Source organism: Mesoplodon bidens (assembly GCF_964165515.1).
Source record: "Mesoplodon bidens genome assembly, chromosome: 15".
In the NCBI taxonomy this organism is placed as follows: Eukaryota; Metazoa; Chordata; class Mammalia; order Artiodactyla; family Ziphiidae; genus Mesoplodon; species Mesoplodon bidens.
Genome location: NC_138171.1, coordinates 63,332,745 through 63,342,926, shown reverse-complemented (window position 1 = coordinate 63,342,926; position 10,182 = coordinate 63,332,745). Strand labels below are relative to the sequence as shown.

At 55.8% G+C, this 10,182-nt stretch overlaps 1 protein-coding gene across 5 annotated transcripts in view; it reads right to left on the bottom strand.

The window, feature by feature from the left end:
• Window positions 1–551: 551 nt before the first annotated feature.
• Window positions 552–10,182, bottom strand: part of LOC308629115 (mitochondrial import inner membrane translocase subunit TIM16) — a 67,085-nt gene continuing 57,454 nt past the window's right edge. For 2 of the 5 annotated variants that reach the window (XM_081256622.1, XM_081256623.1), the window contains exons 28-31: window positions 2,536–2,620; window positions 1,574–1,710; window positions 1,153–1,218; window positions 552–728 (exon numbers count right to left, since the gene is read on the bottom strand). In XM_081256622.1, coding sequence (XP_081112748.1) covers window positions 642–728; window positions 1,153–1,218; window positions 1,574–1,710; window positions 2,536–2,620 — 375 coding nt within the window. In that variant the 3' untranslated portion in view covers window positions 552–641. Of the gene's footprint in view, window positions 729–1,152; window positions 1,271–1,573; window positions 1,711–2,535; window positions 2,621–7,751; window positions 7,972–8,023; window positions 8,127–10,182 lie in introns of those variants that run through there. The other 3 variants (XM_081256628.1, XM_081256627.1, XM_081256624.1) reach the window with 3 other exon arrangements.

The window sequence follows — 10,182 nt, the reverse complement described above, 5'->3', positions numbered from 1 at the left end:
AGGGCAGCAGGGGAGGGTGCTGAGACGGAAGGTTCTGGACAACACATCGCAGGTTCAGGTCCTCATGTGCCACTGCCTGCCATGACTTTGTTGAGTGCCTTAGCTCTGGGGAAGCCCGGCTCCCTGGCCTCGGTGCAATGAGAGGCTGGCAAAAGCTCCTCTTTCCCGGCCGCACCCTGGAGCTTTCCCCCCAGATTACTGAGGTGTTAGAGCCCAACCCAGGTCAGGGAGAGGCGGCCTGTGACAGAGCCCGGGGGCCTGAGCTCCATCCACCAGCAGAGTGGGCGGGGCAGACCTGAGGGCCGTGATGCCGAGGGAGGGCCTGGCATTGGGACTGCGACAGCAGGAGTGGCTGTGTCCAGTACTTGACAGAACGCGGCCAGCTTCCTTAGACGAGCAGGGCCAGGCTGGCTGGCTTCTAGCCAACCTTGCCCACACTGGCCCCGCTGGGTGTCAAAGGCCCAATAACGGGCAGGCAGATGCCACTGCTTCCCCTCCCCTGCACGCACAGCCCCACGGCTGGTGGGAAGAGCAGCCTGCCTTCTGGAATCTGGACGTGCGCACTCAAGAAATGCGGAAAAGACATTTATTACCGAGCTATAAATTAGAGGTGGGTGGGCGGGGCGTGAGGCACCGAGTGGTCACGTTTTGGGCGGCTGCTCTCGCTCTCTGTCCTCCTGGGCCTGGATTCTGAGTTCCTCCTCAAGGCGCTCCTTCGCTCGCACCACCTGGGGAGGGAGTCACAAAAAGTTAGGCAGGATGGCCCCTTCCCTCCTCGGGTCCAGCTCCAGCTTCCTGGAGAGCAGTGGGCAGGTCAGAGGTAACAGCCTGAGCGGAATATAAACAGAGGGGCCTGGGGACGCACTGACTGAGTCTGGGAGCTGAGAGCTGATTCCAGCACTCCACCAGCTCGCAGTCCTGGCCCTTCAAAGCCTCGGCTGCTGGGGGCACCACTGTCCAGGGTAACACAGGGCCCAGGCCAACACAGTCCCACTGGCTGGGCCACATGGAGCTGGCAGCACTGAGGGGCTGGCAGTTCAGGGGGCTCCCTGCGCCCCCGGGACCTTTCTCCTGCCAAGCTCTGAACTGCCTGGAAATGAGGGAGACCCAGTGAGAAGCGGCCCCGCGGCCTGCCCTCCTCCCAGCACTCACCTTTGACTGCAGGTAGAAGGAGCCACCCACGGATTTGTCGTTCACCTTGAATAGGTGTTCGTAGTTCTGCAGAGGAGGGGAGACGGTGAGGGTCCCTGGGTTACAGAGGCAGGGGAAGCTAGGAAATGACAAAAAGGAAAGCGAAAGGGCTCGCCCCCTCCGCCGCGCTATGGCACCCGGAGCCGTTGAGGGGCAGAGAAGCGGACAGGTGCCCACTGAGGGAGGCCCACGCCTCTGCCACTGCTGCCTGTGGCCTAAACACTGACAAGTGACAGTGGCTTCTTTGAATCCCAGCTGGCCGCAGCCAGAGCCCCCACTCCTGCCCGTTTCTGCTGCCCCCGTCCCCCCTCCCAACGCTGGTGGCCTGCCGCCCATCCCCACTTCTGGTCTGCTTGTCTCGGAGCTGGCCTGGTGGCCTCACCTTCTGGATCTCCTCAGGGCTCAGCTTAGAGACGTTGAGAATCTGCTGTGCCTCCTGGAGGCTGAGGCCGGAGAGGTTGGAGGCGGCTGCAGACTGGTGTCCCGCGCGCCCCCGGGCGTCAGCTGCTGCCCGGCTGGCTGTGGGGACACACGGGTGAGCACTTGGCCCTCAGCAGCCAGGAGCTCCTCCGGGCCTTCCACGTGGGCAGCTCACCGCTGCCAGGTGGCGTGGGGGAGGAGACAAGCCGGGCCAGAGGGCATCTCTTCTCCAGGAGTGGATTTTTTTGGGGTGGGGGGTAGTAAAGTGAGGACAGGGGCAGGGGCTGGTCAAACCTGGCATCAGGTCCCCAACCTAGACCATGAGATGACCCTGTCCCTCTTTTCTCCCCTGGCCTCTACCTCCTGGGTGCATCGCAAGTTGGGGAGTTTAGGTTACTATGGGGAACAGAGTGAAGCTGCAAGCAGGGGCAGGCAGCATGGCTCTGCCCTACGGTTACCTAGGCCACCAAAGCAGGCTGCCTCGGGTGACTTCTTCCCTTTCAATGCCTCTAGATTCAGGAGCCAGTACACTTTTTCTTAAAGGGTCAGAGAATAAGTATTTTAGGTTCTGCAGGCCAATTAGTCTGTGTTGCAATTACTGGACTCTGCCTCGAAAACAGCCAGAGGTATGGCTGTTCCAATAAAACTTTATTTACAAAAACAGGCGGCCAGGAGGGCCAGTGTGCCCATTTCTGGCCGGATGCTCACGCCCATCAGGTCTCCCTTTTATAGGATTGTCCCAAGATCTAATAGCTCTGCCCCCCAAAGGGAAGTGCCCCAGGCTACCTGAGCTGCCAGAACCCCACCCCACAGAGGGCCCTTGCATTCACAATTGGCCCAGTGCGAGGGAGGGGCCCAGAGCTACGGGAAAAATCTGAGCCAGGCAGGATCGCCCAGCCCAAGGAGACAGAGGCCCAAGCTTACCTGCAAACTCCTGCTGCAGGGCCCGGGCAAAGGCCCTGCCCACCACCTGCACGCCCATCACAATGATCTGGGCCAGGTACTTGGCCTGTGAGCAAAGCAGGCACCTATTAGCAGGCTGCATTCTCAGAGCCCCCAGTGATGGACCCTGGAAGTGGTGGCTGTGCGACAAGACTTCTGGATTGCTGAGGTAAGGAAGCTCAGAGCAGCAGCCACAGACCACTTCCTCCAAAGCACCCTGATAAAAAGCTTCTGCTTTGGGTGGCTTCGGGTGCTCATGGGACAGCAGGCCCGGGGGAGCGGGGGGAACCCAAGAGAGTCCCCAGAGGCAGATGGGACTCTCCCTCGTCCTTTGGAAGAGGCGGACAGGAGCCAAGGCAAAGTGGCCTGGGAACCAGAACTCAGGGCCGGTCCCAGACCCTCCATTCACTCTGCCACGACAGGCTGCTTCTTGTACTTGGCTGATCCAACCTTTACGGGTGGGGAAATGCAGTGCCATTCTAATTGTCCCCATACTATTCAAGTCAGTTCCAATCAACACAACAGAAGACCAAAATACCCTCCACTTTCAAGGAGCAAAGCCCACTAAGTGGGCATTTAGACAAACACAGCAGGGACCAAGTGTTGAGGGAGAGCAGGCCAACCCCTGTTCCTCCACCGGCTCACTCCTTCACTCAAACCCTGCCTGAGTCACCACCGGGACCACAAAGATACCCAGGACCCGGCCCTGTGGGAAACCCTCCACTGCAGCACAGTGCGAGCGTCTTCTACCCCAAGACCAGGTGGGCCAATGCACCACGGAGACAAGTGGGGCCTCTCATCAAGCATGACCAGAGGCGTGGAAAGGCACCGGAGGGACACCTCAGGAAGGACAGGGAGACTCTGGGAGGCAACGGCACTTCTGGCAAGTAGAATCTCGATGGGAAAATGGGGGCTTTCTAGGCAGGGGGACCAGGGTGAGCCCAACTGGGAGAAAGTATAGGGGATGCCTGGGAGCAGCCAAGAGCCCAGAGGTCTTGTAAAATAGTAGGAGGTAAGATGAGGCAGGCGGGTGAGATGGGAAACATACAGATCTTACTGTGACCAAGGATTACAAGCAGACAGCATGTGTGTGTGTGAGATGGTACAAACGTGGGTGCGTGGAGGACACCCGGGGAATGCTCGCGGCAGGTCACCACTGCTCACGTGGCACATCCAAGTGGTTTCCAACAACCAAGAATGGACTTAGCCAGGGTGCTGAGCACTGTGACAAACACATTCTATCTATTGTGCCATCTAATCCCAACAACTCAAGACGCTGAAACACAGAGGGGTTTAGTGACCAACATGAGGACACACAACTAATACCTGGGGGAAGATGGGCAGAAAACCCATAGCCAGTGCTATCAGCTATCCCCAGGCTGCCCACCTCACACAGAATCCCGGGGTCTGCAGGGAGGGCGACTGAACAACATGACAAGGATCAGGACCCAACCCAGAGGCCGAAGAGGGGCTTGTTAGATTCCAGTGGAACCCCCGACTCCAGAACTGGCCTTGCTGGCCTCCCTAATGGGTGGGGTGGGATGCGGTTCCGGGCCATTAGCGGGGATTGATAAATGGGAAGTGGGTTTGGATTTCACAAGTGGGTGGAAATTTCATAAGCCCCGTATTTCACACCATGAAGACTCCAGTGATCAGAGGGAGGGGCAGGGCTGCAGGCGCTGCACTGTGGTGAATAGACTAAGGAGGATCTGCTTCAGATGGGAAAGTCTCACCTGGCTTCTCCCCCAACCGCCGCTTGCCTAAAGCCTCTCCCAAGTCGGGCAGGAGGCTCTGAGATGGACAGCTGGTCCTGTCTGAGGGACTGAGAGGCTGACAGGCCAGCAGGTGATTCCGAGTGTTCCCTTGGCCAGGAATTCCCACCAGGCCTCCGACCACACCTCCTTCTGCTGCCACACCTGACAGCAGCCCCACCCCACTGCCTGCACTGTCTCGTACTCAGGTGTTTACTTCTCTGCCCAGGTGGTGACTGTTGCTAAATAATGAACGTTAAGAGCTGAGGCTCTAACTGGGCAGCTCCCCCACCACCCCCTGCCCATGGTTCCTGCTGCCAGAGCTCCATAGCTGCAGGGCAGGCTGGGCTTCCTGCAAAGTTTCAGAGGCTACCCCAGCCATCCAAGGGAGCTGCCTGGTCCACCCACCACAGCTACCAAGGTTCCTGCGGGAGGCATCTCCCGGGGGAGGCAGTGATGTGGAGGTTACACAGACAAGCTCTGGGATCACCTGTGTGCAAATGACAGCTGGGTGCCCTGGATAAGTTCCCAGTCTCCCTGAGCCTCAGCTTCCTCTCCTATTGTGGCCAACAACAGGGCTGTCATGGGGATTAAATGAGATAATGCTTATAAAGTGCCTGGCTCAGACCCTGATAATATAGTAGGTGCTCAATAAATGTTGATTTTCATTTATTACTACTCTTTGTTTCCCAAAACCTGACACTGGCCAGGCACTGGAGAGTAACAAAACTCCGCCCAACACAGCAGCTCATTTGATAGATCCTCTGATTCCTCAGGGGAGAAAGCTGCAAAATGCTGGGTTACATTCCCAGGGAGCTGGAAGCAGCGTGGAAGAGAAGTGAGAAAGCTGCTTTAGTCAGGCTGACATAACCTGGGTCCCCGCTTTGCTTCTTGCCACCTGTGTGGCCCTGGCAATCACTCAACCTCTCTGAACCTCAGTTTTCTTATCTGCAAAATGGGGAGAATAATACCCCCCTTATAGGAGGGCTAAGGCCCTCAGAAGGCAAGGCATGTAAAAAGTGGACACCTGACAGTGGCAGGTCCAGAGTAGCTCAACAGCTGCCTCTGCTTCCAGACCAGATCCTGCTTGGTGCTGAATGATCTAGAGATCAGAGGTGCAGCCAAGCTTCTCAGCTACCTACTCAATACCCAGACACCTACCAAGTGCCAGGTGGGTCAGCTGTGCTCACAGCTGAGGATTCATGGGGAGCACAGCTGTGCCAGCTGCAGCTACCACAGGGGATGAAGACAGTTACTGGCTGAGGCCTCTCCCAGAAAGCCCTAAAACACCCCATAATCCACTGACTGATGCTCAGGCCTGAAGACCCAGGGCAAGAGCAACTGGCCAACACAGCATCCAACTCAGGCCAAGCTGATGGTCAAGGAGCAGAGGTCAGAGCCATGAGACTCCATGCCTGGGACACTGCAGATGGCACATATGCTTTCCTGCCTGGAGAGCAACGTGGCACAATGTGGGACCAAAGCCCTGCAGCTGGGGCAAAGGACCACAGGCAGCGTGGGGGGTTGGGAAGCCCTAAGGAATGTGGTTTGTCCTGTGTGAACTGCATCAAGAAGGCAACCTGGCTTTGGACAGACGGATGTGCAAAGTTCCCTTCAAGGCACAGTTCCTTGGGCTGGTGGGTAGAGACAGCCACTGACTCACCCTCTTCTCAAGGACGCATGGAGATAGAAAGGGGGCTCTCTTCACCCAGGGCCCCTGCAAACAGCTGCTGGCATCACAACTAGGCAGGAGGGAGGTCAGGACCACAACTCTCACATCTGCCGTGATATGTCCAGGGCCTGGGCTGTGGCTAGCACAGCAGGTGCCCGATACATATTTGAATGAATGTGACACTTGACAGGGCTTCCAAATGCCTCCCACTCCCTCTGCTGAAGGAGGGTTCTGGCCATCCTCCCAAATCACGCACACAATACCCTACCTCTGCTGCCACTGCCAGCCAATTCAGTCTACCCCCAGCCTGGCATCCCCAGCTCTGGCTACAAATGACTTCTCTAGTTTTCTCTCCGCTCATCACTCTCCACATCACGTACTGCAGCCACACCATCTACTCCAGGATCGGCTCCCCTCCTTCTTTACTCTGAGTTCATACACCACACAGGTCACTCTTTTCACGTGCACAATTCAGCACTTTTTAGGATATTCATAGAGCTGTATAACATTTTCATTATCCATCCCCCCAAACTCCATACCCATTAACCCATTGAACATCCTCTCTCCTACTCCAATACAGTCTAATCCCAACATCCTTCACGACTTAGCTCATGTCAGGCTTCCCTAGTGGCGCAGTGGTTAAGAATCCACCTGCCAATGCAGGGGACACGCGTTCAAGCCCTGGTCCTGGAAGATCCCACATATCCCACATGCCGCGGAGCAGCTAAGCCCGTGCACCACAACTGCTGAGCCTGTGCTCTAGAGTCCGCGAGCCACAACTACTGAGCCTTTGTGCCACAATTACTGAAGCCCGCGCACCTAGAGCCTGTGCTCCGCAACAAGGGAAGCCACTGCAATGAGAAGTCCGCGCACCGCAGCAAAGAGTAGCCCCTGCTCTCTGCAACTAGAGAAAGCCCCGAGCAGCAACGAAGACCCAACGCAGCCAAAAATAAATAAAATAAACAAATTTATATATATATATTTTTATGACTTAGCTCATGTCACCCCCATTCCCCTGGGTGAAATCTTTCCAGGCTCCTCCCATTTCTACCCTCCCATATCACTGTCTTTCTTTTCCTATTAATATTGTCCTATTTTACGGACTCGCCTGCTTTCTCCTTTAAGGTACCAACTCCTCCAGAGCCACATGCAGGAATGTGTGTGAAGGACTCAGCTGGGGTGGGGGGCGGGGTCCTCAGAAAACGGCAGTGACTATTACAAGGCAGGACCAATGTGGTGCTAAGTGTGTAGTCTTAGGACACAGAGGAGCTGGGCTCAAAACTGGGATGAGTGACCCTGGAAGAGTCAGACGCCCTGAGTTTCAGATTCTTTATCTGTAAAATGGGGACAATGAGAGCACCGACTTCTTTAGAATTAAATGGGAATCTACATAAGCCTCAGCTCAGGGCCTGGCGCTTGTAAGCTCTTACCTTATCCTTAACACTATCAGTTAAGAAGTGGTTCCCCAAACCCACTGCCTCAATCACTCAACAATCCTCTATCCGGGGATAGAGCTCAGGACCCTGTACTTTTAAAGGTCCCCAGGTGACCTGACGTAGCCAGTGTGGCCCAGATCTGTGGGCTGGCTCTGGGTGCCAATGGTACCGCAGAAACGCTCAGTTTTCGGTGTTGCAGGGTCTGGTTCAAGTCCCAGTTCTGCCACTTCCTCGTGAAAGTCCCGGAGCCCGTTTCACCAGCTTTCAAATGGGGACGATAATAGGGCGACACCATCAACTAGCTCGGGGACCGAGCAGAGGCTCGCGGGCCGGACTTACCTCCACCTTGGGCTGCCGGCACGTGGCTGGCGCACACGGCGATCGCATCTGCTCGGTATTTCCCGGCACGCCAGACCCGCCCTGCCTTCCAGCCAGAAGGCTCTCCCTGGCCCCGAGGTCGACAGCGCCCGCCTCAGTAACCCCCGGCTGCGACACCCCAGTCCCCGCTCCCCGCCGGGAACGCAGGTGGCGCGCGGCGCCCGCAGTCCAGCCGGAGCTCCCAGCCCCGGCCCCGAAACTGCCTCCCTTCCCCTCCCCTCCTCATGCCTCACCATGGCGGCCACTGTGCTTCTAGGGCACGGGCTCCGGCTTCCCGGCCCCTCGGCCCCGGCTCAAGGGCGGCCGGCGGGTCAAAGGTCAAGGGAAGCTGCGAAGAGCGCGTGCGCTAGGCATGCGCGTTGCTTCTGAAAGGGCGGGCGTGGGCGGAGACCTATGGCCCGTGGGCGGAGTCGGGGCGGGGCCTGCCCCAGCCTCCGGCGTTCCGGCGACCACCGGAGGCTACTGATGGGCGGTTTCAGGACCCTCTGGCCCTCCTGCTTATCCTGGGGCGCTAGGAGCAACAGAACAACACCGGTCAAACGGGGGGGGGGGTGCTATTTCTTCCCTCCATTTTGCCAAAATATTTGGGACTAAAAGACATGCAATAAACATACACCTCATAAACAATGAGTAAGACGTCAAATTCTCACAAATATTTAGGAAAACAGGAAACTTCAAAGTAGGTTTCATTCCAGGTTCCCTGTCTGGAAAGGAGGGCTCGTCTCCCTCCTCCTAGAAGTCTTTGTTCCAATGTCACCTTCTCAGTGGCCACCTTGATGCCCTACCATCGCTGCAACTTGTCCTCCATTCCTTTGCTTTTCTAATACAGGCTTTATTGAGAGAGAATTCATACACCACACAATTTGGCCTTCTGCAATGCACAATTCAGTTCTTTTTAGTATGTTCACGGAATTGCGCAACCATCACCATTAGTTCCAAAACATTTTCAGCCCAGCCTTAGCAACTCCATACCCATGAGCAGTCACTGACAATTTCCCCCTCCCCCAGCCCCTCGTGACCACTAATCTGCCTCCTCTTCTATGGATGTCTCTTCTGGATGTTTCGTAGAAATGGAATCATACTACATGCGGCCTTTTGTGTCCCTTTTTTTTTTTTTTGGCTACGTTGGGCCTTCGTTGCTGGGCACGGGCTTTCTCTAGTTGCGATGAGCAGGGGCTATTCTTCGTTGCGGTGCACAGGCTTCTCACTGCGGTGGCTTCTCTTGTTGCAGAGCATGGGCTCCAGAGCACAGGCTCAGCAGTTGTGGCACATGAGCTTTGTTGCTCCACACATGTGAGATCTTCCCAGACCAGGGCTCGAATCCATGTCCCCTGCATTGTCAGGCAGATTCTTAACCACTGCGCCACCAGGGAAGGCCCTTGTATTTGGTTTAAACCTTTTTTTTTTTTTTTTTTTGTCCACGTCATGTGACACGCAGGATCTTATTTTCCCCACCAGGGGTCAAACCAGTGCCCCCTGCAGTGGAAGCCTGGAGTCAACCACTGGACCACCAGGGAAGACCCATAAACCTCTATTCTTGATCCCTATTTTTTTCTGAAGCTCTTACCACATTCTATCAAATTATACCATTCATTCATCTTTATGTTTATTATCTGTTCCCTCCCACTAGAATGTGGATTCCTGGAGGGCAGGACTTTGATCTCTTTCCTCCACTCTTGGGCATCAGCACCTGGAAGAGTGGCTGGCACATGGAAGACACTCAACAAACGTTTGTTGAGTCAATGAGAGTCGGGCTGCCTCCTACTATGTTCTGGACCACTACCCTTCTTTCCTTTCCTCCAACTCTCCAAATTCTTTATTCTCTCAGCACCCTGGCTGCCCTTCCTTTTGTCTGAAACGTTCTTCCCAGGGCTCTCTCCATGCCTTTGTGGCCTTCAGGTCTTAGCTCTCAGCTTAAACGTCGCTTCTCAGACCCTGACCACAGTCTCCCCGTGGCTCCCTTTCACGTAGTTTATCTACTTCACAGCCCTCCTTGCACTGTCTATTTGTGAACTTGCACATGGTCCGGCTCACCCCGGCCTACTAAGACTAAGTACTAAGTGCCTTGAGAAGCCATGTCTCTCCCGTTCATTACAGGAGCTGCCATCCAGAGCCCTGCCAGATACTAGCGTGTTGGATGAATGAATGAATTCCCAGCAGGAGCAGAGTCAGGCCTGGGACAAGTGGGAGCCCAGGGCCAACCCGACCTCACCCATACTCCTGTCCCCTTCCCCTTCTAGCCAGCCAGAGACCACAGCGGCACGAGAGGTGGCCAGCTTAGAAAAGTTTAATTGCTAAAAACATCCAGGGTACATGTAGGCTAGTCCCTGCGGGGCTCACACCCCCTTCATTGGGCTATCAGCTCAGTGATGCCCATTCCTCCTGGCTTCAA